This window comes from Erpetoichthys calabaricus, chromosome 10 (genome assembly GCF_900747795.2).
Source record: "Erpetoichthys calabaricus chromosome 10, fErpCal1.3, whole genome shotgun sequence".
NCBI lineage: Eukaryota > Metazoa > Chordata > Cladistia > Polypteriformes > Polypteridae > Erpetoichthys > Erpetoichthys calabaricus.
The window spans coordinates 69091031-69117774 of record NC_041403.2 but is presented as its reverse complement, the minus strand read 5'-3'; the positions used below and the strand labels follow the sequence as shown (position 1 = coordinate 69117774).

Here is a 26744-nt window from a genome sequence, read left to right as displayed (position 1 = left end):
CAAAACTGCAAATACAAATAATGCTTCTGAAATAGCTGTATGGTAAATTTCTTTAACATTACCTCATCTTTTTTATTCTCCAAGCTGCATTTCAGTTCTAAGATTTCATTGCCTTTTTCACGAGTGACGGCAAGGAGTTCGTCAGTTTTGCTTTTGAGTTCTGCATTTAACCAAACATTTTGATTTTGGAGCAACTCTTTCTCCTGCTCCATTCGTTTTTCACGGTACTACAAAAAAATAAATAAATAAATAAATAAAAAGCTGCTCTAAATACCTATATGCAACAATCTTTCATAAATTGAAATATTTAGAAGCAGATAAAGGTGTGCCTAAATGTCACCTATGGGAGTTTTCTGATGCAATACATTCTTTGTAAAAGAATAATTTTTTATATATATATATAAAATATATATTAAAAAAAAAAAATAGAAAAAAAAAATCCTACCTTAACAGAAACTTCCGATGTTTGGAGTTCATCAAGTTTCAACTGAAGTTCAACTTTTGCAGTACTGGTTTCAACAAGTTTGTCATTTAAACGTTTCAAGTCCTCTACAAAGACAGCCAAGACAAACAAACAAGGTAACTGAATAAGTTAACAATAACATATTTGGAGGGCCTTTTGGCACAGTAGTTACTGCCACAGCCTTAACTATAATGAATGGACTTTCCCAGTTTAATTCAATTTTCCTCCAATATCTATACATTGAAGAAATACAGAATCATTAGTGAATCTTGGAGAACTTAATAAGTTTGTGCACAGGATTGCTCTGCCAAGACGAACTTTGGCATTCTGTGGCCCTGTAACAATCTGGGCAAGTGCAATGAGCTAAATAAATGGGGCCTACTAAAAAACACCCTATAATAAAAGGTGCTGTGCAGTTTTAGAATGAAATTAATTTGATCTTCCACCGCCAGACTGATTTCCTTGATGTGAGCTTTCCTAAGCAGTGGCAGCAAAGTTGCCACTTTCACAGTGTAACAAATTAAAGAATGACAGATGAGGGGCCAGTGGTTCCAAGAATATACAGGAATTTGTAAAGGATAGTACCGGGTACATACTCAAGGCTGAAGTACCATAATATATATCCGAAGTATATCTTCATTTTCTGACTTAATAGAAATTCTCAGCAAAAGAAAAAAAAAATGCTTATCAATTGAGATTTCAATGATGGATGATCATCTTCTGTAAAGTGCAACAGCGCCTACAACCCTAGCACTTGATCAGTCTGAAAGATTCATTGAATAAGCCAAAAACCATGCCAGCGAAAATTAAGCCTTGACTCAAGTTTTCTGGAACAAAGCTTTAGCTCTGTAACATGAAAACTCCTACAGATTTTAAATCAACCACCTTTTTGATGTAGGTAGATTCACGCTGATAATGGAATAGACAGGGAGGACAAACATAGATCTCATCAGCCATAGAGGTACATGTCTAACTTGCCAGATAAGGCACAAACTGAATATACTATTTATTGTGAGCTCTTTTATAATTAATCATATACATTAAAAAATTTGATGATACAGAGACAATACAGACAATACAGATTTAACAATAACAGTTCATTTATAAAGCGTCCGATTACACCAATTACGGTCTGGGGTTTAGGTAGACAAATCTTACACTGCAAGGTGCCTCTAGGCAAACACATGGAGGGCCAAGTAAAAACCTATGTATATATTCAGCACTAAAAACACTGCAGCATATACATTACACTAGTAACAGTGCTGCCACCTATTTGGAATCCATAATATTCAATCACAACTCAATTTTTTATTGCATGCAACTGTTGCTCATCACGTTATGCCACTGATCAAACCACAACACCCATCCCAGTATTAATGTCTGTAGTGTCTTTCAGAAAAAAGGATGCACAAGTTTTTAAAATGTTGTAGTGCTTGTGTTAGACAGGCACGTAATTCAAACACACATTTAAAACCAATTATCACTTTATGATAACACCAACTTGATTTTTTTTTTTTTTTTTAAACTTATTTCGGACCATTAACAAAAGGGTAAAATGAAAAAATATGACCGTCACCTACAGGGAAACTAGCTTTAATATATATATATATATATAGCCCTTCAACCGATGCACATGACTGCTTATATATTTTTTTGGGGACAAAATCATGCTCGCTTGAAAATTTTTAAATGTGTAAAATACACAGCATGTTACATCTTTCAACATTAGCCTTTGAAAATAACAGATTACTCAACAAATTGAAGTCAAACAGTACATTGTTCAGTCAACAGAATATGTAGACGTTTGGTGATTCAATGAATATAGACTTTTTGCACGTTTTAGGTAATTGAAAAAACAGCTTTACATATTATATTTCCTTTGGAAGGCCTTCAAAAGCAACAGTCTTAACCTCAGAAGGCAAAAGTACAAATGCAGCACAGTGCTAACACAGTAGTCACAATTGTAAGGTTTCAGAGGACTGTATGTGGTTAAAGTCTATGACACGCATCTGCTGCTATAAACTGAAGCACTTGATAAAGCATATTTTGACTTTTAAATTAATGCAACCTAAAGAGACATGCACTATACACTTTAGAAAAATGGTTAAAGACTTATCTCCTGTGTCATTGTGCAACATTTATTACAACTAACCTTACAGACGTACACTATTTTAATTTCATAAGCACAAAACTGACAGTGAACCAATGTGCATCACTATATGAACAAGGCACACTATATTGACTCACTAGTTACAGGTTCATGATTTACATTTCTTGTAGTTTACAAAAATATTATATATATATCAAACCACTTGAAATTTCCATGTCTTACTGTGGGCAAATATTAAAGAAAACAGCAATGTGTTGATGTTTTGTAAAACAGAAGTTCATATCTATAAAAACATACCACTGTAATGTTCAACTTCCTGAGACTTCTTTTCCAGTTTCCTTGTAAGTTCTCGTTTTTCAGCTGCCAATTCATCATTAGCCCTCTTAAGTTGTGCCTTTCAAATATTATAAAGAAAAAGTAGTAACTATGTGGTTCAGTCATATTTAATACAGGCTTAGTATATACAATAAGCGTTAATGCCCTATAATAAATTTTGTCTAGTCTCTATACAGGAAGATTATGAATATTTGCACTAACTTCAAAGTATACATGGTTCTTCTGCCCATTACCTGCTCTGTCGATAGCTTTTCCTTATTTGCCTCATGCTCTTTATTTTTTTCCTTCAATTCCTTAAAATCGTCATCTGCACGAATTACAAAATGTTGCAGTTGTGAACAGCCGCTAATAAAATCATAATGAAAATGTCAAATTTATGTAAAGTTAACTTACTCAGCTGTTTAAGTTCTTCTTGAAGATTCTGACGCTCCTGCTTTTCTGATAAAAGCTTCTCTTGACTTTGAGCCAACCTCTTCTCTACCTCAAAATACTGCTGTTCTATAAATCAGAAATAAAAAGGCGAAATCCTTTTCCAACTATAAAGTACACATTTTATAACACTTAAAAAGAATAAATGCATGTTATTTTCTGTATATAAAATCTTAAGATGCAACGTTTTACGCATTCAGATAAAATGCAGCCTGCAGATTAGAAGTTAACAGGGTAAACGGGGCGAGTGTGATTCCGGAAAGGGCGCTATATTTAAAAATAAAACACAGATTAGACTTGTACACCTTTAGTTATAGTAACCGAAACTTCGTGGCTGGAATAAAATAATATCTTCGAACGTGTGCCATCACTATCATTCGGAGAATGGTAACCACACAGGTTCTTTACTTCCAATCCTATAATTTCGAACCGAGGCCTGCTGGTATAAATGCATACGTGAACTTAAGTATTAACCAGAATTAACATTTCAGAATTACGAAATTAGCTAAACGGGAAGACATCCAAAATGAAATCCGCCAGGCTTTAGTTGAAGATATGCGTGAACTCGATGGAAATATGTAGGTAAACCCCGATAATGATTTAGCCTTGTTCATATCAAACTGCGTGGGAAATAACAGGCTTTCAACATGCCGCTTCATAACAAAAAGAAAAACTCACCGCTGTCTACTTTAAACCTCTCGTGTCGGGATTTTAGTGCATCGATCTCAACTTGTTGGTCACCAAGAAACTTCTCGAGTTTGTTTTGGATAGGTTTTGGTAGTTTATTGAGCTCGGTTCGTTCCAGTATCTGCTGCAAAACAGCCGCCATCTTTGAACTTCGCCGAGCGTTTCTTGACATTGCGCCGCGCAGTCGCTGGATTTACCAAATACCGGGTCACTAAGGCTGATGGGAAATTGAGTTTTGTTTTTCTCCAATGAAGGCCCTCAAGGCTACAGGTCGAATTGAGCGGAGAAGATTTCGTTCTAAAGGAATAGCCCCCTCCCCACAAAAAAAAACAAAAAAAAACATTACAGTAAGAATTAGATTGTTAGTATTTCCAGGCGTGTCAGTATAACAAAAATATAGGTATATTATACTAAGGGCAAATTAATATAGTTTTGCATTGTATTTCCAGGATTTGCTTTTTCTATAAGGCTCTATTAGAAATAATTCTTAAATCATGTAACTGCTCAGAGAAATTCGATATATCTATACCAACTGAACTACGCTACTGAGTATATCTGTGTCAAATGAACTTGTATCATGTACAGTAACTGCTGCAAATGTTATGACCCTGCAGGGAGCAAAATGCATCTTGTTCGAAATATTTTAAAGTTCACTACTGAAAGACAAACAAATCCCACCTGAACATCGCGAGATCCCCTAAATTAAAATTCACAAGTAAATATTTACTAATAAAACATAATTAAAACTGTATGTCTCCTTTTTGTTGTAGTGTTTCAGAACATTCACATTTTCGTTATGGTATCATTACGTTCTTTAGATGCCTGTCCTGCATTATATAAAATAAAGCTTATAATCTTTTGTACAAGCAAGGTTAAAAATGAAGATCGAAAAGTAACACGCAGTGGCAAGATGTAATTTGTTAATATAATTTGTTATAGGCAAGAAAATATTTTCATATACAGTAGGAGTTCTCGGCTAGAATCTTATAATATGACTGAAAAAACCCGCTCCGATCATAAATAATAAAAGACAAAGGTGACGCGGTAAAAGACAAATTGTCAGAAAAAAAGGATGGGCGGATCCGAAGTAGAAAGGTGAATTCTACAGCTTCTCATACAGAGCTTCTGTGATTAACTAATCAAATGAATGTGTGTATTAGAACAGACAGCCCTCGTGGATTCAAACTGAAGACCTTCTTTTGACCTGTGAGAAGAACAGATGAGAATTTTGTTATTGGAACCTGTCTTTGGCTATATAATAGAAAATGAAAACTGGAATTCTTGTAAAGATGACGACTTCATATGTTGAAATCAAGATACGTGAAAAAGATAAGTTAAGAGTAAATTGCACAATTGTATTTAACTTAACACACAAAATACAATTTTAAAAATGAAATATAGAATATAATTCCTAAAATATTTTTGAGATGATAGATTGTATATATTTAGTCCTACAATGTAATTTTGATGTTAATTTGATGTTAATAAAATATACAATTAAACAGTTTAGCTTTCATAAAGAAGTCTTATTATACTGTATGCTCATCTATTAACATCACCCTTGTTACTCATCTGTTATTTGGGACACTAAGAACATATGATTAAAAACAAATCCTTATTTTTAAATGGCCAAGCATCATAGTTAGTGTTGCTAGAATCCTGCTTTCAACATAGAATCTTGCTGTCTATGTTCAAATCCTACGCCAGCTCTGGTTTGCGTAGAAATTGTCTTTTCTTTCTGTATCTATTGGGATTGTTTTTCTTGGTACCCTGATTTCCCTCCTATTCACAGGTTAGGTTGTGGCACATGTGCATAGGCAGGTATTTTGATGGACAAGAGTGTTCCTTGCCATTGGGCAGTCCTAAACTGGAATAAATATGTTTCAGAATGGTGTTTTTTGTGCTGTTTTTGAAAACCGATATAATAATATAGTTTTATTGGTTTGGGAATTATTTAATGAAAATTAACAAATGTGTAGCTTTCAGAATTGATAATAGCAAAAATAACTTGCAATAGTGTTTGATAATGTTCTATCAGATCTTAATTAACTTTTGCAAACGGATACTGTGGAAATGAAAGAAGGTGTCTTTAAAGACAGTCTTACCTTTATGATAAATAGGGTGACACTCTTATGAATGTTTGGGGTGTTGCTGTTTATTATCCATCCATCCATTTTCCAACCCGCTGAATCCGAACACAGGGTCACGGGGGTCTGCTGGAGCTAATCCCAGCCAACACAGGGCACAAGGCAGGAACCAATCCCGGGCAGGGTGCCAACCCACCGCAGGACACACACAAACACACCCACACACCAAAGGGCCAATTTAGAATCGCCAATCCACCTAACCTGCATGCCTTTGGACTGTGGGAGGAAACCGGAGCGCCCGGAGGAAACCCACGCAGACACGGGGAGAACATGCAAACTCCACGCAGGGAGGACCCGGGAAGCGAACCCAGGTCCCCAGGTCTCCCAACTGCGAGGCAGCAGCGCTACCCACTGCACCACCGTGCCGCCCACTGGTGTTTATTATAATATTTATATTTTTATTGACCTCCTCTAAACAAGCATTTCATTGCAGTTTGCACTATTTTATAATTGTATGTGACAAACACAATTTTATTTGATTTTTGATGCCAAATTTATTAGAAAAAATAACTGACTAGATACAAAACATTTTGGAATTCCTTATAGAAAAACATGTTCTTCTTAAAATTATAAACGAATAATATTTTGTGCAAATAGTGTGATTTCATGACAGCTAGGGAAAGATGTTGATGAGAGGTTTCTCGTATCTTACACAGTGTAAAAGAAACTATAACCTATATATTCATTAATATATTCATTTCATAACTGTATTTATACCAAGTTATTTAGAAAAATAAATGATTCAGGTGAAATTAAGAGATTAAGATATTTTTGTTTATTTTTTATTAGTTTATTAATTATACGTATACTGCATGTAACATCTCTGGACAGTTCATAAAATTGAAAAATCTTTGAAAATGGGTGGATGTATTTTAAGCAGGACGTTCACTCTTCAGCGAAACTAAGTACACAGTCACTTGCTGTAAATTAGATTAATAGATCAAGAAAATGTAATTTGGGATGGTAACTATACAGATGTTATTTTTGAACTGTAGGAAGTATGAATAAGATGTCATAGAAGCACAATCGATACTTCACAAAAGACAGACATGTTGAGTAGGTATTTGTTACGTCATATGAGCGCGACTTTATAGACGGTCTGTTTGGTGCAATTCTCAACGTTGCATTATTTTGCCTGAGGTATAAGGTCGGTTTTCGTGTAGATCATTGAATCGCTAACATTGCAAACGTCGTAAATATTTATAAAAATATTTCATTCAGTTTATAAAATGTGTCTCAAATCGTCATCTGATAAACAAGCAACTAACATACACGTTCGCGTAAATGTTAAAAGTGCTCAAGTTATGATTAAATTTGTAATCAAGATACTCTTTCAGTATTTTGTAATGAATAGTAGATGATGGATGTATTTCAAAAACGTATAAATTAACGCAAGACTTAAGAAAAACATGCTCAATTTGTTTAATTGTTTTCATAAACAGATCTTCAAGACTGAAAAAAAATGGGAAGATCTTACTTTGTGGAGGAATCGATACAAAATTACTTATTAAGTCTAAGCAACAATTTCAATCAGAAGCACGTGACGGGTATTCTTATTGGACAAGCAAGTTTTTTTCTTTACTGTTTTATTCAGTTTTATACTTAACGAATATCGGCTAAAGTAAACAAGTGATGTTTAATTAAATAAAGTAATTTAATAAACCAAACATTATGAACATGAATTAAATATTTGTGTAATAATCTAGATGATTATAACATTAGCTTTTTAAAATTGTATTTAAATTATTTTTACAGACTTCCACTGCAAGAGACTTTATTATTCAGGCAATCCAGACACCCCCAAAGGAAGAGCCTTTCCAAAATCCTTCCAAGAAGAAAGGTTTCCATCTTGATGAAACTGATGAAGAATGGATTACTGAACATGCAAGACAGGCAAGTGATATCACTTAAAACTTTGATGGTGACTATAGTTAGCAGTAATAATTAATTAATTACATGTATATAGCACTTTTCTAACCAACAAAAAGTACTTTACAAAGACCGTGGGGAACCACTTAAACCACCACCAATGTGTACCATCCACCTGCATAATGTCACAGCAGCCATTCTTGCGCCAGTACACTCATCACACATTAACAATTAGGTGGTGAAGGGGTTATAGAGATAGTTAGCCAATAAGGGACTGGGGATGATTATAGGGCAGAATGTCAAGGTCATGGTGGGCAGTTTAGCCAGAAACACTGTACTCTTTTTGGTGCCCTTTTACATGTTGTCCTTGTTATTGCACTGGGGCATTGGCATCCAAACACAGACCACATGGTAAGTGTCCCCTGAAGACCTCACCAGCAGCAATAAAGCTTTAGTTGTCTTCCTATTGAAGAACTGGCCCTTTCCCAAAAATGCTTAGCTTCAGATAGAAATTTAGGTGGTTATCATTGACTTTGGTCTGTATTTTTTATGGCCAAGGTTGTTCAATTGTTCTGCTTTCTTTTTTTTAACATGTACCGAATTATGCTGAATTATGTTGAGACATCTGTGTCCATTTGGCTGTCCATTTGTCTGTCTAGAATTTTAAATCACCTGTAGTTCGCAAACCGTTTGAACTATTGACCTGAAATTTGGTACACATACAGTATACTACTTGACATTTACTATCTGCTTTCGGGGTGATGATTGACCTCCAAGGTTATTCCTCTTTTTATTTTTATTTTATTTTATCGTAGGATCAGGTGCCGTTCTCATTCCCTACCACCTTCGCCATTCCTTCCCCTACCTCTTCATATCTTAAATCATTCTTGAGGCAGATTGAAGTCTTAAGTGCCAGCTTAAGTAAAATATTAAAGAAAACGTACTAAGTAATTGCAACACAAACACTGACTTAATCAGTTTTAATGCAAAAAGATGCTGATGAAAGAATAGAAGAAGCGGGCCACTAGGGTGGAGAAAAGAAGAGCTGCTCAGGAAGCAGCAAGCACATTAACCTCTGAGCAAATGAATGCTAAACGTACAGAGAAAGTGTATGAAAACTGAATGGTCAAGTCAAGTTTTTTCACTGCATGTTATCGTGCAGTGCACCGTTATTGGTTAAACTAGCAAAATACCCGCGCTTCGCAGCGGAGAAGTAGTGTGTTAAAGAGGTTATGAAAAAGAAAAGGAAACATTTTAAAAATAACGTAACATGATTGTCAATGTAATTGTGTTGTTATTGTTATGAGTGTTGCTGTCTTATATATAATATACACACACATAAACATAAATATACATATACATATATACATATCTACATATACACATATCTACATATACATATAATATACATATATATACATATACCACATATATATACATATATATATATATATATACACATATCAACATATATACACACATACAGTACATACACACACATTTACATATATACATATACACATACATACACATACATATATATATATTTATATATATATATATATATATATATATATATACACCACATACATACATACATACACGCACATATATATATATATATATAATATACACACACACACAGACACATATATACATATATATTTACATATCTACATATATACTGTATTTACATATCTACATATATACACATATCTACATATATATACATATCTACATATATATATATATATCTATCTAGACATACATACATACATACATTTACACACACATATATATATATATATCTACATATATATACTGTATATGTAATTGTGTTGTCATTGTTATGAGTGTTGCTGTCATATATATACATATATAATATATATATATATATATATATAATATATACAGTGATCCCTCGCTATATCGCGCTTCGCCTTTCGCGGCTTCACTCCATCGCGGATTTTATATGTAAGCATATTTAAATACATATCGCGGATTTTTCGCTGCTTCGCGGGTTTCTGCGGACAATGGGTCTTTTAATTTCTGGTACATGCTTCCTCAGTTGGTTTGCCCAGTTGATTTCATACAAGGGACGCTATTGGCAGATGGCTGAGAAGCTACCCAACTTACTTTCTTTCTCTCTCTCTCTCTCTTGCGCTGACGTAGGGGGGTGTGAGCAGGGGGGCTGTGTGCAGCTGCTTCCTGAAGGACATGCTGCACCGGTGCTTCGCATACTTAAAAGCTCAAAGGGCACGTATTGATTTTTGACTTTGTTTTTCTGTGTCTCTCTCTCTCTCTCTCTGTCTCTTCCTGCTCCTGACAGAGGGGGTGTGAGCTGCCGCCTTCAACAGCTTTGTACCGGCGGTGCTTTGCATACTTAAAAGCCAAAAAGCCCTATTGATTTTTTTTTGACTGCTTGCTTTGCACTCCTTTGAAAAGGAAGATATGTTTGCATTCTTTTAATTGTGAGACAGAACTGTCATCTCTGTCTTGTCATGGAGCACAGTTTAAACTTTTGAAAAAGAGACAAATGTTTGTTTGCAGTGTTTGAATAACGTTCCTGTCTCTCTACAACCTCCTGTGTTTCTGCGCAAATCTGTGACCCAAGCATGACATTCTAAAAATAACCATATAAACATATGGTTTCTACTTCGCGGATTTTCCTATTTCGCGGGTGGCTCTGGAACGCAACCCCCGCGATGGAGGAGGGATTACTGTATACACACACACACACACACACATAAACATATATATATACACATATATACACATATCTACTATACATATCTACATATACACATATATACATATATATATATACACATATACACATCCACATATATACATATATATATATATACATATGTCAACTTATATATACACATACATACACACACACATACATATATACATATACACATACATACATATATATATACACACATACATATATACACACACAGACACTATATATACATATATACAGTATATTTATATATCTACATATATATACATATCTACATATATATATCTACATACATATATATCTACATATCTACATATATATATATGTAGATATGTAGATATGTAGATATATATGTAGATATGTAGATATGTGTATATATAATATATATATATATATATATATATATAATATATATATATATATATATATACATATCTGCATATATATATATATATATACACATATCTACATATATATATATATATATATACACATATCTACATATATATATATATATATATATATATATATATATATATATATGTAGATATATATATATATATATATGTATATATATATATATATATATATATATATATATATAACACACATATCTACACATATATACATATCTATATATATATATATATACATATCTACATATATATATAATATATACACACATATCTACATATATATATATATATATATATATATATATATCAAAATACCCGCGCTTCGCAGCGGCGAAGTACTGCTTTAAAATTTTTATTAAGAAGAAAAGTAAACCTTTTTAAACCGAGGGAAAATGTATCAATAATTATTTGTTAAGGATCTCTTTGTATAGCACGTTGTCAGTTCGCCCCTCTGCTTGTAATATGACCAAGCTGTGTGGTAGCTTACTGTTGAGCACGCAACGTACAGTTGGCCATGTGAAAAGCAGTCCTGCCTCAAATCAATGCCAACCTTTTGTAAGGTCTGTCCCTGAGACTTATTAATTGTCATTGCGAAGCAGAGCCTTAATGGAAATTGGAGGCGTTTGAATTGAAATGGGAGATCAGAGGGTATAACGGGGATGCGAGGAATAAAAACTCTCTCCCCTGAGCCACTGCCAGTAAAAATAGTTGCCTCAATGAGGTTGTTTTGCAGACACGTGACCTGAAGTCTCGTGCCGTCACAAAGTTTCAGTGGCTGTACGCAAATCCACAATCGGTTTCATATTCTGTTCGTACCTTATCAATTGTGTTATTTGTTTTTTGAACAGGTTTGATTCATTGAAGTGATCACTCCTGCTGCGTTCAGTCACTTCACGTGATCCGCTCACTTGTGTGATGTTGCGATGTCCACGGGTTTATTTAATGTTAGCTAAGACATGGCAGTTAAAAGTGTCTTCTCATTAAACTTGTATCTCGCGAATATGGCATTGCAAACGGCAGCGGGTAAGTTCACGTGCTTACGTGGGAGGCGTGATGATGTGATATATTTTGATATATATCAAAATACCCGCGTTTTGCAGCGGCGAAGTACTGCTTTAAAAATTTTATTAAGAAGAAAAGTAAACCTTTTTAAATTGAGGGAAAATGAATCAATAATTATTTGTTAAGGATCTCTTTGTATATCACGTTGTCAGTTCGCCCCTCTGGTTGTAATATGACCAAGCTGTGTGCTGAGCTTACTCTTGAGCATGCAACGTACAGTTTGCTATGTGAAAATCAGTATTGCCTCAAATCAATGCCAACCTTTTGTAGGGTCTGTCCCTGAGACTTATTAATTGTCATTGCGAAGCAGAGCCTTAGTGGAAATTGGAGGCGTTTGAATTGAAATGGGAGATCAGAGGGTATAACAGGGATGTGAGGAATAAAAACTCTCTCCCTGAGCCACCGCCAGTAAAAATAGTTGCCTCAATGACGTTCTTTTGCAGACACGTGACCTGAAGTCTCGTGCCGTCACAAAGTTTCAGTGGCTGTACACAAATCCACAATCGGTTTCATATTGTTTTCGTACCTTATCAATTGTGTAGTGTGTTTTTTGAACAGGTTTGATTCATCGAAGTGATCACTCCTGCTGCGTTCAGTCACTTCACGTGAGCCGCTGTCTTGTGTGATGTTGCGATGTCCATACCTCGTGTCTTCTCATTAAACTTGTATCTCGCGAATATGGCATTGCAAACGGCAGCGGGTCAGTTCATGTGCTTACGTGGGAGGCGTGATGACGCAATATATTTTGATATATATCAAAATACCTGCGCTTCGCAGCGGCGAAGTACTGCTTTAAAAATTTTATTAAGAAGAAAAGTAAACCTTTTTAAACTGAGGAAAATGAACCGGTTGTAATATGACCAAGCTGTTTGCTGAGTTTACTCTTGAGAATGAAATCTAACGTGGTTTGTGCCCTTCAGAATGAAAACAGTTTGCATTTACCTCTTTAATAAAAGGCGAGCTTTTAAGCCTGAGAAATCACCCCGTAAATGCACACGTTTAATTGCACATGTGTTAATATGTATACTTACACAGTATTAAAAGACACTCAACAATTAACGTTATTTACCTTTGTTCCCGCGTTTGATAAAAGGCGAGCTTTTAAGCCTGAGAAATCACCCCGTAAATGCACACGTTTAATTGCACATGTGTTAATATGTATGCTTACACAGTATTAAAAGACAATCAAAAATTAACGTCATTTACCTTCGTTCTCACGTTTGACTCGTGCTGTAAATCTCTTCCTTGTTTTTAGTTCACGTGATTATGTAGGAGGCGTGATGACGCGATACGTGACTCCGCCTCCTCCATTACAGTATATGGACAAAAAACAGGTTCCAGTTATGACCATTACGCGTAGAATTTCGAAATGAAACCTGCCTAATTTTTGTAAGTAAGCTGTAAGGAATGAGCCTGCCAAATTTCAGCCTTCTACCTACACGGGATGTTGGAGAATTAGTGATGAGTGAGTGAGTGAGTGAGTCAGTCAGTCAGTCAGTCAGTAGTCAGTCAGTGAGGGCTTTGCCTTTTATTAGTATAGATAATATTTGTGTATTTTTTTAAATGTGTGATTTACCTAACCTGAGTACAAAAGAAGCACAGTGACTGAACAAACATATCAAGAAAGCTTGCTCCATCACAGGGCGAACCCTGGACTTAAAGGAAGTTGTTATGGAAAAGAGGATGATGGCAAAATTGGATGCCATCATGAAAAAATCCCCTCCAGCAGGCACTATCTTAGAGAACTTTTAGCCAGAGGCTCATTCTACTGCGGTGTGCTAAGAAAAACCATTTGGGGTCTTTTCTGCCCACTGCTATCAGGCAACTCCGTGCTTCCACCCGATGTACTTGTTAAGTTTATTTTTGTTTATTATTTGATTGATTGATTGATTGGATATATTAGTCTTTCTGTGAGTCTGTATTTGTGCTTTTTTGTGTTTCTGTTGCTGTATGCATTTGAATTTCCATGTGGGATTAAGTAGTACTAGGGTGTTGTACCATGTTAGCCATTATGAATGTAGTGAGAAGTCAAGCAAAATTACACCGTTTATTGGCTAACTAAAAAGATCTTTCGAGGCAACTCGGGCCCCTTCTTCAGGCAAGATGATATAAATTAAATTGGGTTTCCTCCACCTGTGGTGTTGCTAGGTCCCTCTTTGTTTGACCTGGATTTGTGGGGGTGCCCACAGAATACTATGGACTATATTATACCCCTGATTTTTAACTCTTATCTTTTTATCTAGTCATAATGGAGGTATTGAAATAGAATTTCTTTTATTATTTTATTTTATTCAAAGAACAAAACAATTTAACAAAACAATCAGAAAAAAGTGAATACAGTTATATGTTCCAATGAAATCCCATGGAAATGATCATATAATCCAAAATGGATGCCATTCTTGACTCCCACCAGCTTATTCAGTCACTTGGTGAACTTATTCTGACCCCAGGCACAGGAGTAAATTTGAATTGACTTTGGTACCACTGGGATATGAGTACTCTGCTCTGAAATTTATACGGAATCAATTATAAATCACTTGTAATTATCGTTCTTAGTATTCCTTTTCTCTGTCAAATGTATTTGCCCATTTCTTATTGTCAGGTGTGTTATGATTATATACTACTAGACAAAGAGCCCATTTCAACAACGTAAGTTGAAACGGGCACGAGTTTGTGTCAGCAGTGTATGAAGAACAAATGATAAGTAACGAAGAAGTTGTTTTGTAATGATTGTAGTCCGCTTTACTCATTACTGTACAGGCTTGTACTGTTAGTTGATGAATTTTCCAGGCCTATAGTATAATATTGAATGATGAATGTTCCAGTACAATATGGAATAGTAATAAGTATAAGCACCACAAACCTGATATACAGTAGGTGTATTGAATGAATGCGTAATTGAATCAGAATGCGTAATTAGGCCTCGAGCTGTAGTTGAAATTGCCTTTCAGGCCTCTAGAGCTTTAATCGAAGTCGCCTTTCTCTTTGAATTTTTGCAGCCGAAAATCTGCCACCTGCTGCGATGTTGGGGTTGGATGTCGGTCTCGTAAGGTTTTTCAGGTGACTGCGCATTCAGCTTCGGACATGCGCAGAAGGCGACTGCGCATTTGGCTTCGGACGGATGTGAGTGAGTGAGTGAGTGAGTGAGTGAGTGAGTGAGTGAGTGAGTGAGTGAGTGAGTGAGTGAGGAGGCAGGCGAATTATGTATTAAGATTAGTGGTGACATGAGTGTCTTTTTCTTAGGTATCGGTCATATTTTTCTCTGTGTGTGTAGGTGAACACACTGCTTGAGCTGTCATTACAGATAAACATTTAAGGGGAAACTAAAGATGTAATTGACAAAGTGTTAACCAAACACTTTAAAGAATATGAACCTCAAGTGAAATGATAGATGGTGTTGTGGTGCAGTGTGCCTTGCAATACTTGTGAAGTTTTGCTTACTAAAAGTCTGAATTACATGCATTTATTTGCAGTAGCTATGAGGGCTGCAAGGTGGCACAGTGGTAGTGCTGCTGCCTCGCAGTAAGGAGATCTGGGTTCGCTTCCTGGGTCCTCCCTGCGTGAAGTTTGCATGTTCTCCCCGTGTGGGTGGGTTTCCTCCAGGTGCTCCGGTTTCCTCCCACAGTCCAAAGACATGCAGGTCAGGTGCATTGGCGATCCCAAATTGCCCCTAGTGTGTGCTTGGCGTGTGTGTGTACCCTGCAGTGGGCTGTTGCACTGCCCGGGATTTGTTCCTGCCTTTGCCCTGTGTTGGCTGGGATTGGCTCCAGCAGACCCCTGTGACCCTATCTTAGGATATAGTGGGTTGGATAATGGATGGATGGATGGATTTTTTTAGCTGTGATATTTAAATGCTTCTGTAGTTCTTGAAACTCATGCTATAGTAGGTTCTTAATTTAGGAAATTCTGGGTGCTCACTTACTTAGTTTCAAAATCTTATTCAGAAAATTACAATTCTATTTGTTTGCTTACAAAAGTTAAAATTCTTTGTTAATTTAAAGGAATACATCTGCCCATAAAAGATCAGCCAGATGATTAAATTACGTCTTGACAGGTTTCTCGAATGTTGACAGGAGGATTAGCCATACTTGGTGTGTTCCTGATTGTACCACCTACCCTTTCCAAGGAGGCTTCAAATATGTTACGTAGGGTAAGTGATCTGAAATCAAAGATAATTCTTTTGTTCATTTTGTTTAAACACATTTGGACATATTTAAATTTTTGTCCAATAATTTCTATAATATTCATCCTGTTTATTCACAATTATTTTTAATGTTCTTAAATCAATCAGTACTTTGTATTTGCTTAATTATATTGTCTGTTTAATGGAATTAGGAGTGTTTTTTCCCCTTTAAGCTAGTTTTTGCAGTGGACACATCTGTCACCCGCTGGAAGGTTGTGAAACTGTCAGAGGAGGAAGTATATGATAGAGTTACTGTCCAGATGTGCTCAGAGACAAAAAAAGTATCCTTTGCTATGTTTTGATAGATAAAATTCATTGTTGTTTGCAAGAATTTAGGCACAAATTTATTATATACTATGTGCTGGCTGGGTGTGTTCTCAAGCTGGCCTTGAACCCAAAAAACAAAATTGGAGACTGATTTTTACAAAAAAAATGTAATATATAAAGTTTTAAAAAAACTGAGAATGTAAACAACAGAAATGAAGGTCAGAAGCAAAACCTCTGTTGCTTTTATGGACCAACCTTCCAATACAGATCACATGCCCCATCTATCAGGTAGGGTGGCTCATCTACTTACCTACCACAAAGTCTTCTTATGTACACTCATGTTCTCAGTCTCTCTCTTTCTGTCTGCTGTTCCTGCCAGTCAAGTCATGCCAACCACAGTCTTCAAGACTCCAACTTCAGCCTGATTTAGGTCCATTAAACTTCATTCCTGTCACTTCCAGTGATGTTCTGGACTCACTTTCAGTATCAGGGTGGCTCTGTATTTTATCCAGGAAACAAATAGGTTAGAAACACCTGGTCTCATGGCACCTCTGAGTCACTGGTAAGCCTTCAAAGGATGTACCTTCTTTTTAATAAAAGGTCTGGCAACAATATCAAGTAAAACTACACTTGTGAATCATGGCAAAATTGTCATACTAATACTGATTTTTCAGTCTCACTCTGCGCTTGTTTGTGCCACGCAACTGCAGAGAGGCTTAAACAACTAAAGCACATCCACATAAAAATGACAAGGGGAGCTTTCTTGAAGGCTTTTACTGGATGCACCTCATTATAAACTGAAATGCGAGTATATACAAAGGAAACATGCAGGTATTTAGAGGTGTACAACCAAAGACAATAAATAATGATTTACAAAGCAATACATAGCAGACAGTATACATTAAACAATAAAGCTTTAAAAGACATTGTATTTAAAAGTTCATTATGGGATCAACATGCTTTACGTGAGCTTCTCAGACATTATAACATCCCTGTGAGTTGTGGGACTTGACTGACAGGGTTGTGTTAATAAATGACAAGACAAAGAGGGGGGAGCACACTACGACAAATAACAGGTAACAGCTAAGAGCATGTAGGGCAGAACATTGATTCCTTTCCTTCTATGATGGTGTTCTTGCCTGTAGGCTTTTCAGAGGCATCACACACATTCCCAAGATGTATCTTGCTTAATTTGTTTCCCAGTGTGCAATACAACATTGTGAATCCACTCTCAGCTATACTGAGCACAACAAGCTCACTTTAATCTTTTCCTTAAGCAGTACAGAGTTGGTGATTAGTGTGAAAAGTGGCATTCACCTGTTCCAGATGGGACTGAACCCAGGTCTCTGATCTTTGTAATGTGGAATGTCAAACTATAAGCTGTAATCCTTTTTGTGGTGATTTTCTGCTCTCTGCTGATAACTTGGTTTAGAGCAGCTAGTTCTGTATCTATCAAGATATGGATATCATCCTTGTTAGGAAAAAAGCCAATTAGGTGTGATTGATAGATATTGATGAATATCATCCACATTCAAGCGAAATTGAATATCCTGTTTTTTACTATTATCTCTCAAAAGTATCATAAAAGCCTTTTGTACTTTACTTGTCACAGATTCCTAAAGGGCACCTGCTCTAACTTTAGAATCTAATGATGAAATTGTTTTCATCATTGTGCTGCACACACTGAAAATGATTTGGTAAGCAAGAACAATACTAATGACATATCATACATTCTGAAACCTGCTCAATCAAAGTCAGGGTTATGAGGGACTCTGGAACCTATCTTGGCAGCCCTGGGTAAAAGGTAGAAAACAGCCCTGGAAATCTGATGTGTCATTGCCTGATTAGAAAATACAGTATGTAGAAAATATGTAGCACAGTATGCTTGCATAGATATAAAAGTCTTGAAAAAATACAGAATAATTAATCATGGGATTTAGAGTCTGTACACCTGTTTAAACTTACAGGGGTATGAAATAATAGGTACACATCATGAAATCAATTAGTCTTTTTTCATTTTTGGACAAAGTAAAACTGATATTTTTAACAATTACTGATAGACAAAAGTTACATTAATTGTACAAATCACATTTTGTTTTCTTTTATACCATGGAAATCAACAGAAATTCAATTTCCTTGTAAAAGAATGTAGAATTAAATTAAAATCAGGTGCTGTTGATGCCTGACAGTCTGGGGAGGGTTTTAAAGCCATTTTCAAAAGTCTGTATTCAGTCACCCCCGGTAGCTAAAAGATCACCTGCAAATAAAGAAAATATTAAACATTGGAACTCTATTCAGGTTAGGGCATTTTACCAAATAGAGCCCATGAGCTGACTGAGAGATGCAATGGTAAGTCTCCAAAAGCCCTAGGATAACATCAAGGGATTTACTAGCAAGTCTTACTTCACTTTGCCCTACTTGCAAGTTTAGAATAGAAAAAAACTAAAAAAAAACAATACAACTATGTGACCAAAACACTTACATGATGAAGAAAGAGAAAAAAAGACAAAATAAATAAGAATTAAAATTATGGAACACTAATTAACATAGAATAAAAAGTAAGGTCTTAAGTAAGATTTTAGCCTCATAGAAATGCTGTGGGTGGAGTTAAAGTGGGCAGTAAAGCCCTCAGACATCACACTTCAATAGAGTTATGTAAGAAAGAATGGGCAAAAATGTTCTCAAGATAATGTAGGAGTCTAACAGATGAGCCATTGAATTTGGCAGTATGCTTATTTTTTACACAGTAGGCAACTTAGTTACTTTTTATTGAATAAATGATTGAAGACGGGATTCATTGTTATTCATTATTATTTATGTTATTTATATCACATTTATCTATCAGTGTTGTTAAAATAAAGTTAAAACATCCATATACAGTATGTATATATGTATGGGCATACACCATTTTATTGGGTATATTTACTTAAGTGAAAGTGAAAACATTTTAAAAAATGTACAGATCTACAGTGGCTTCTGCATTTTTAAAGCTTGCAAATAATGAATTTCAGATGCTAGCTTGCTAACTTACCATTCAATGGCTGTATAAATTGGCAAGTGGTCTGATATCTAAATGTATTTTTAAATTGTGGAATTTTGTAAGATTAAATTTCATAATTAAAAAAACAGAGATGGCATTAATAATTGATGATATGAAAATGTCTGGAAGGAGTCTATAAAAAGCCTGCTTTTTATTTATTAAAATGGCAGGCATTCCTGTAATAAAAACTGCTGAAGTATTCTAAAAATTACCCAACTAAGTCATACTGTATTGTAATATTTTAATATTTAAAAGCACCTTGAAATGTAGCTTTATGTGATTCAAAAGTAATTAAGAACATTTATGAATATCTTTTTATCTTGCAGCAAATATATTTCAAACAAAACAGACCTTGACTGAATATTGTCAGAGTAAACTGTCGTACTTTTGATGTTAAAGATCCTCTGGTATGTTAAGAAAAATTACATTGTAATACACCTTAAACCCACACGGGTGTGTGCCATTAATAAGATTTAGATATAAAGAATAGTGAAGTCAACACTTTAGTGTCTCAAGAGTCAGTTGAAGTTTATCGTAATGTAATACGTATGAAAATGAAAAACATATGAAAAGAATCTGTGAAGTTTGCCTACCATATTGTTTCTTTATATATATTTTTATTGATTTTAATTTGAAGCAAATAAAATTCTATACAATGAAGTCAAACTTAACAAACCAAAATCCAACACCTACCCAAGAGAAAGAGAGGAGAGGACAACAACCAGAAGCAAATCTTAAAAACAGCAACAAAGGAAGAGGTATCCTTTTCCCCCATATATAATCTTATTGTAAGAATATTATTGATTAGATCTGCCATATTTTAAAAAAGTTTTTTTCCAATTTCAAATAGTATAGAATATCAGTTACCTTACTGACCTAAAAAAAGGAGGGGTGGGATTCTTCCTATTGAGCAAGATAAGTTTACGGTCCTAGTAGTGACGTAAAAGGCAATTACAATTTGTCCTTCTCCACTTTAAGGTCCATCTGGGAGTACACCAAAACACAGCCGTTAATGGGCTAGGAGTGGTTGTGACACTAAGGCTGCCTGATAGGCATTCAAAGATATTTGTCCAAAATGATGTTATATTTGGTGCACACCCAAAACATGTAGCCCAGTGAGACTGGAGCTAGGTTGCAACATTCACAGACTGAATCTTGGATACGTTATGGACAATTTCAAACGAGATAAAAGATTTAAATTGAATGATTGAATGCTTTGCACATATGGAGCTAGAATGTATCTTGGCTGCCCTTCCACTCCTTTTCTAAATGTTAAGTGAAAAGTCTTTTTCCCACCGTACCCTGGATCTTTGAAAGAAAGGGACTTTAAAATGTTTTTATATATTGCAGAGATGCTATCTGAGTCTTCAAGACTGATCAATTATTTCTTCTGTAATTGAAGTAGGTGAGAGGTGAGGGAAAATCGGGCAGGTTCCATTTCGCAAAGTTTTCTAATTTTGAAAGTAGTGAAAAAATTGTGTTGATGAGAAGTTAAATTTGAAGCTTAATTGTTTGTAGGATGCAAAAGACATTATCTATCGTACCATCTCTAAGTGTTTTAATCCAGGACATTTTTCCAAACTATTAAATGCTGTGTATGTTTGAGAGGGGTTGAAATGGTGGTTGTTATGTAAAAATGCAACAGATAAAAAATTTCTCTGTCTAAAATATGGAACATTGGTTCCATATTCTAATTGAATGAAGGGCAATTGGGATTATTAGTGTATTTGACAATAAATTGTATTTACAGGGCACAAGGCAGGAAATATAAAGAAGTAATTTTAATTATATTGCAGACCAGGCTTGTGTATGTTCATCAATTTGTGTCAATGTCCAGGTTTTATAGCTTGTATATTTGGCTGCCCGAGTAATAAAATTGAAAGTTAGGTAGAGCCATGCCCCCTTCTGCTTTAGGCTGTTGTAGAGGTCACCCTTTGGATGCATGGATGTTTCAATTTCCAAATAAGCAAAGTTATAATTGAAATTCTAATTTCTTAAAGTATGCTTAGAAATAGGAAAAGAAGCTTGGGAAGGATGTTCATCTTGAAAGGCCTTTGATTCTTCTTGCTAATGTGAAGTGAAGGGGCAGACCATCTGTCACATTTTGTTTAATTTTTTCCATGCAGTTTGTTGAAAAGGAGCTTTATATTTGCTTGTGTTACTTACTCCTAGCTATTTAAACTGATCTTGCTAAGAGACATGGGAAGGTCTACAGTAATGTTGTGTGCTAGAGAATTCACTGTAAAAGCTCACTTTTATCATCTGCATATTTGATATTTTCTGATCAAGTCCTTCTCTTATAATCCACGTTATCACTGATGCATTTCAAAAGTAAACAGTCAGTGGCTCAATTATGATTGCAGAGAGCAATGGCGATAGGGGGCATACCATATTGATTAACAGTTTTTTTGTTTGCCAAACATTTGTACTATGTAATTTGTTTTCTTCTGTTTCTCTGTATGGTGTGCTGCATTCTGGAAAAACCAACTGATTTAAAATGAATTTTACCCCATTTTTTTTAAATCTGTATATACAATATTTCTAGAGTTCTCCTAAACCAGCTGACTGGAAGTATCAAAATGGAGTATCCAGTACATGGCCACTCTTGCAGTGCAATGTGGAAGTTGACCTAAGGTTACCGGTAATTGCAAGTTTTGTTGAACAATGACCTGAATAAAAACAAATGGTAAGAAAGAAGTTATAATGTTTGGCTGTAGAAATACATAATTTGGGATGTATTTGAATGCTTTATGCCATTTTGTTTATTTTTGGACTTGGTGAGTGATATATAAAGTACTTTATGTTTTAATTTATTTAAACATATAAAACACTCTGGTTTAATGCTAGGATGCTTTTTCTCAATCGGAATTATACAGAGGGGTTCCGTGTGGGACATTAGCAGGAATAGTTTCTCTCTTTCTTCTTCTTCTTTCAGCTACTCCCATTAGGGGTTTAGGTAAAAATTGAACAATTTTATTTCTAAATTTGTCAATAAATTATGTTTTTTTGGTGCCATCTTCCTATAATAACTTCCTATGGAGTTAGCTTAATCCCTAGACCTGGACAGAAAACAGATTTTGACCACACCTGACACCTTAGGTTTTATGTAAATACTTGTAAAGTTTTATAAAATTGAAATTCAATGAGAAAAATAGCTATGCATACATACCTGAAAGTATTGGATCTTGAAAGTTTAACATATTAAAAAGACCTCTGCGTAATAAAGCACTCATTACTGGTTAATGCTGGACAGGAGAAAAGAATGCAATTCAGGAGAGTAATAAGGTAAAAAGTTAAAAATTAGACTATGTGGTGTTTAATGAAGATAGGCTTTACACTAATTAATTTGTATAATTCTATGCTTGTGTGACCACCTTTCGAAATACTGTATGAGTTTATTTTCCATGGCTGTGCTTATGTCCCCAATTTCATTTTACCCAATATCAGTTTGTTGGCATATGCAACACTGATATATTTTTTTCCTGTTGTTGTGTAAACAGCAGAAAAAAGCACATTCAACCTGAGCATTAAATAAGAATTGAGGTCAGCACTTGATTTTCTTTCCAATATATGTTCAAGTCTTAAAATGTGACCCATGTGTGGATTCTCAGATTGGATCTTTGAACAGCAGTAGATCAAAAGAGATAGAAAATACATATCACCAAGTTCAATCTGAGAAATATCATTGCATATAGGATTAATTTTAATTTGCACATAAATAGTAATTTCTTTGCTGCTTAGCATTACTCGATCGGCTTATTTTGAAACATGTTGTTTATTTTATAGGCACATACTACTACACAGACAATAACCATATTTGAGATACTGTTCAAACCTAACATGTGGGTTATTTGAGAGTTAGCACTGCTATCCACTGCTCCTCCATGCTACTCATAAATAAACTAAAAATAAAAAAAGAGATCTGTAAACACTTCTATTTTAGGTCTATGTCAACTGTGCATGTGCTGTACACAGATGCTTTGAAGGGTAGCAGTAATGTACATATGCATGCTGTTTGGTAATGGCTTAAGTATGTAAGAACGTCCAACTGCTTTGTGAATATTTTTAGGCAGCTACAGTTCATATCCACTGAAACGTGACAGAAGTGGCAGTTTTGATGGCACATGACTGACACCAAAGCTCTTCAGTATACTCTTATTCCAAACATAAATAATAATGTAATATTTTTGTGGCATGTTTTCATTTAATGTTAAACCAAAGTCTTACCTGCAATGATGTACTATGCAAATAAAGTATTTTCTGAATAATTTATACTTTTAATATATATTCATTTATTTATAAATTAATATTTTGTAATGATTATTTGTATTTATTTTGTAATGAATTGTGATCAAAGCTAACATCTGTAGTTCATATAAATTGTTATATTATGCTATTGGCATAGAACATGCTGTTATATGCTTGTGCTTTCTTTTATTTGTATCTGCTGGTTGTTTCAAAGTTCTCCTTTATAAATGCTGGAGGTAAATATACTGTATGTTACATGGTAATAACTCGTAATAATAAGTATCCATCCATCCATTATCCAACCCGCTATATCCTAACCTACAGGGTCACAGGGGGTCTGCTGGAGCCAATCCCAGCCAACACAGGGCACAAGGCAGGAAACAAACCCCAGGCAGGGGTGCCAGCCCACCACACGCAATAATAAGTATTGAATCAAAAATACAATTTTGGAATTATGTGGCAGTGTAAACTTGTTCATTGTACAAGTAAGGCATATCAGGATTAGTAAACTAGAAAAAACAATTACTGATTTTTTTTTTTTTTTTTTTGTGGAGAGTTTTGCCTACACTGGTAGGTGTTCTTTCTGATCTGTTATCTTAGCTAAAGTCATTTGAAAACTACACTTTCACTCAGACTTGCATTAGTGAATACAAAACCAATCTTCTGTTCAGTCTTTCAGTGCTCTCTGTATCTTTTAAAACTGAATACAAAATCCTATTGCTAACCTACAACGTTTTAACTGTTCTTCATCAGTAACCTCCTCCAATACTTTAGTGAGGTACTTCCATTGATCCTGGCTATCCTACGATGCCTTTTCTAGTTTGTGCTATAAGGATGACAGGGTCCTCAGTTCTAATGTATCCATTCTTTGGAATAATCTTTCTAAAGTTATTAGATCTGCCATAAGACAACTTAAGATACATCTATTTAAGGAGACGTTTACACTTAAAGGCTTTGTTCTGTCTTGACTCACTTCCTCTGATGATAATGTAACTTTGTATCAAGATCTAGGCTAATGTCTTTATTATGTCAATCTAAAAAATCTCCAACAAGGCTTATTTAGTTTATATTTGTTTATCAAATATTTGTATAGTTTATAGGAATATAAATTAATAACTTTTATTGATTATATTTTCAATATATGTCTGTCTTATTTTATTTAAGCTGTTTTTGGTTATTTAAACTGACAGGATATAATACAAAAGCATCTGCTGGTCTTTAATATTAATTTGTACTTGCATTTGTGCATACCATACATTTTCTTAACTGTCCATCATAGAGGATATAATTAAGGCCCAAATTCTTCAGAAATGTGCATTAAAAATAAGAGTAAATTTAATTATGTTAGGTGTGAAAAACTATCTTTAAAAAATCTTTAAACATTTCCTTACAATACAGTACAGTAAGTACAGTATATACTGTAGGATCTGCTGCATACTTAATGGAAAAGTAAATTTAAAAACCTGTTTTTTTATTTTGCAAGAATGGGCTGAAGAACTGGGCTTTAAAAATGGAAAAGTGTTATTATCTCATCAATGGCCAAATGAGAGATCCAGATAAAGAAATTCTGGAAGTGCATGTAAGTGATATATTATCTGCATCTAGAAAATTGACCACTTGTATATATTGTTAAAATATTTAAGCATTGTATTTACAGTTTAAGCCTTCATATCTGAATTATTAACGGAAAAACTGACATGTTTTTGTTGTAATACAAATAGGATTACAGTACTTGATGTAAGGCTGAAAAACTGAACTTAGTAGTTTTCCTGATAAAATATTAAAAATTTAGAACAGGTGAATGATGAAAAAGAGATACATCATTTGGTGTAGTGCCTGTCATATTGGTTTCAGACATTCGTAACAAAATCATTCCCAGTTTTTAGTAAATTTAGAAATAATTAAAGGGTCACATGGCATCACTTTTTAACATGTACAAGTATTAAAAGTGACATGTCGCTATTTGCATTACATTTATTTATTAGCACAAGTTACCCATTTACCAATCTAACTTTTATATTACTTGTTTTCATACTTCTTAAACTGGACTTGTACCAGTTGTACCAGTGAGCTTGTGGGTAAAAACTGAACTGGTGTACTTGGGCTTTAGTTAGTAAAGGCCTAGGCCAGCATGTATCTGCAAACAAAAAAATAAGCAATGGCTATTTCTATGCTTCAGAAATTAGAAAAGAACATCACGGACATAACATTTCATTTTCATAGCCTTTATCAGGCTAAAAAAGAAAACACTGATTACACATATAGTGGAGACAGGAAGAAAAAAAAAGAAATGACAAGAGTGAAAGGTAAAAATGGATGCAAAAGGCAGGCATTAAAGAAGGAAAAGATTAAAAGGCTAGTGTGTCATTTCTTGCTGGACAAAACTTTGATATAAGTGAAAGCAATCTCCTCCTTTTTTTAGCTTGTGTTACAGTATTGTACTACTAATCCACATTTAGTACTGTATTAAAATTTGAAATATGACCTGTATAAAAAACTCAAACTATTGGATAAATCTTGACATTAAACAGATACTTTTTTATTTCCAATACGTAGTGAAATTTTCATATCAATGCTGGCATGGTGGTGCAATTGTTAATGTTACTACCACACTACTGCAGAGCCCCAAGTTCAAAACTTTCAACCTGTCACTTTCAGTACAAGTTTGCACATTCTGTGAGTTGTTTTTCAGCCATTCAGTTTTTTCTCCCTTGTTCCAAAAGCATTCACGTTAG

General features: G+C 34.7%; 2 protein-coding genes across 5 annotated transcripts in view; one reads left to right on the top strand and one right to left on the bottom strand.

The window, feature by feature from the left end:
- LOC114659124 (nucleoprotein TPR-like) overlaps positions 1-4206 on the bottom strand; it is a 101748-nt gene extending 97542 nt beyond the window's left edge. For all 4 annotated transcript variants that reach the window (XR_007935959.1, XR_007935958.1, XM_028811383.2 and 1 more), the window contains exons 1-6: positions 4017-4206; positions 3303-3407; positions 3143-3216; positions 2871-2967; positions 446-549; positions 63-227 (exon numbers count right to left, since the gene is read on the bottom strand). Coding sequence is in view for 2 of the 4 variants with exons in the window: in XM_028811383.2 (XP_028667216.2) it covers positions 63-227; positions 446-549; positions 2871-2967; positions 3143-3216; positions 3303-3407; positions 4017-4197 (726 nt within the window). In the remaining 2 variants the exon portion in view is untranslated. The remainder of the gene's footprint in view (positions 1-62; positions 228-445; positions 550-2870; positions 2968-3142; positions 3217-3302; positions 3408-4016) is intronic.
- Positions 4207-7252: 3046 nt separating this feature from the next.
- The window catches only part of odr4 (odr-4 GPCR localization factor homolog), a 37304-nt gene continuing 17812 nt past the window's right edge, over positions 7253-26744 (top strand). Inside the window, exons 1-8 of the mRNA XM_051932436.1 lie at positions 7253-7319; positions 7615-7736; positions 7928-8065; positions 16326-16421; positions 16628-16738; positions 20136-20168; positions 22307-22426; positions 25493-25588. Of these exons, the coding sequence (XP_051788396.1) occupies positions 7635-7736; positions 7928-8065; positions 16326-16421; positions 16628-16738; positions 20136-20168; positions 22307-22426; positions 25493-25588 (696 nt within the window). The 5' untranslated portion in view covers positions 7253-7319; positions 7615-7634. The remainder of the gene's footprint in view (positions 7320-7614; positions 7737-7927; positions 8066-16325; positions 16422-16627; positions 16739-20135; positions 20169-22306; positions 22427-25492; positions 25589-26744) is intronic.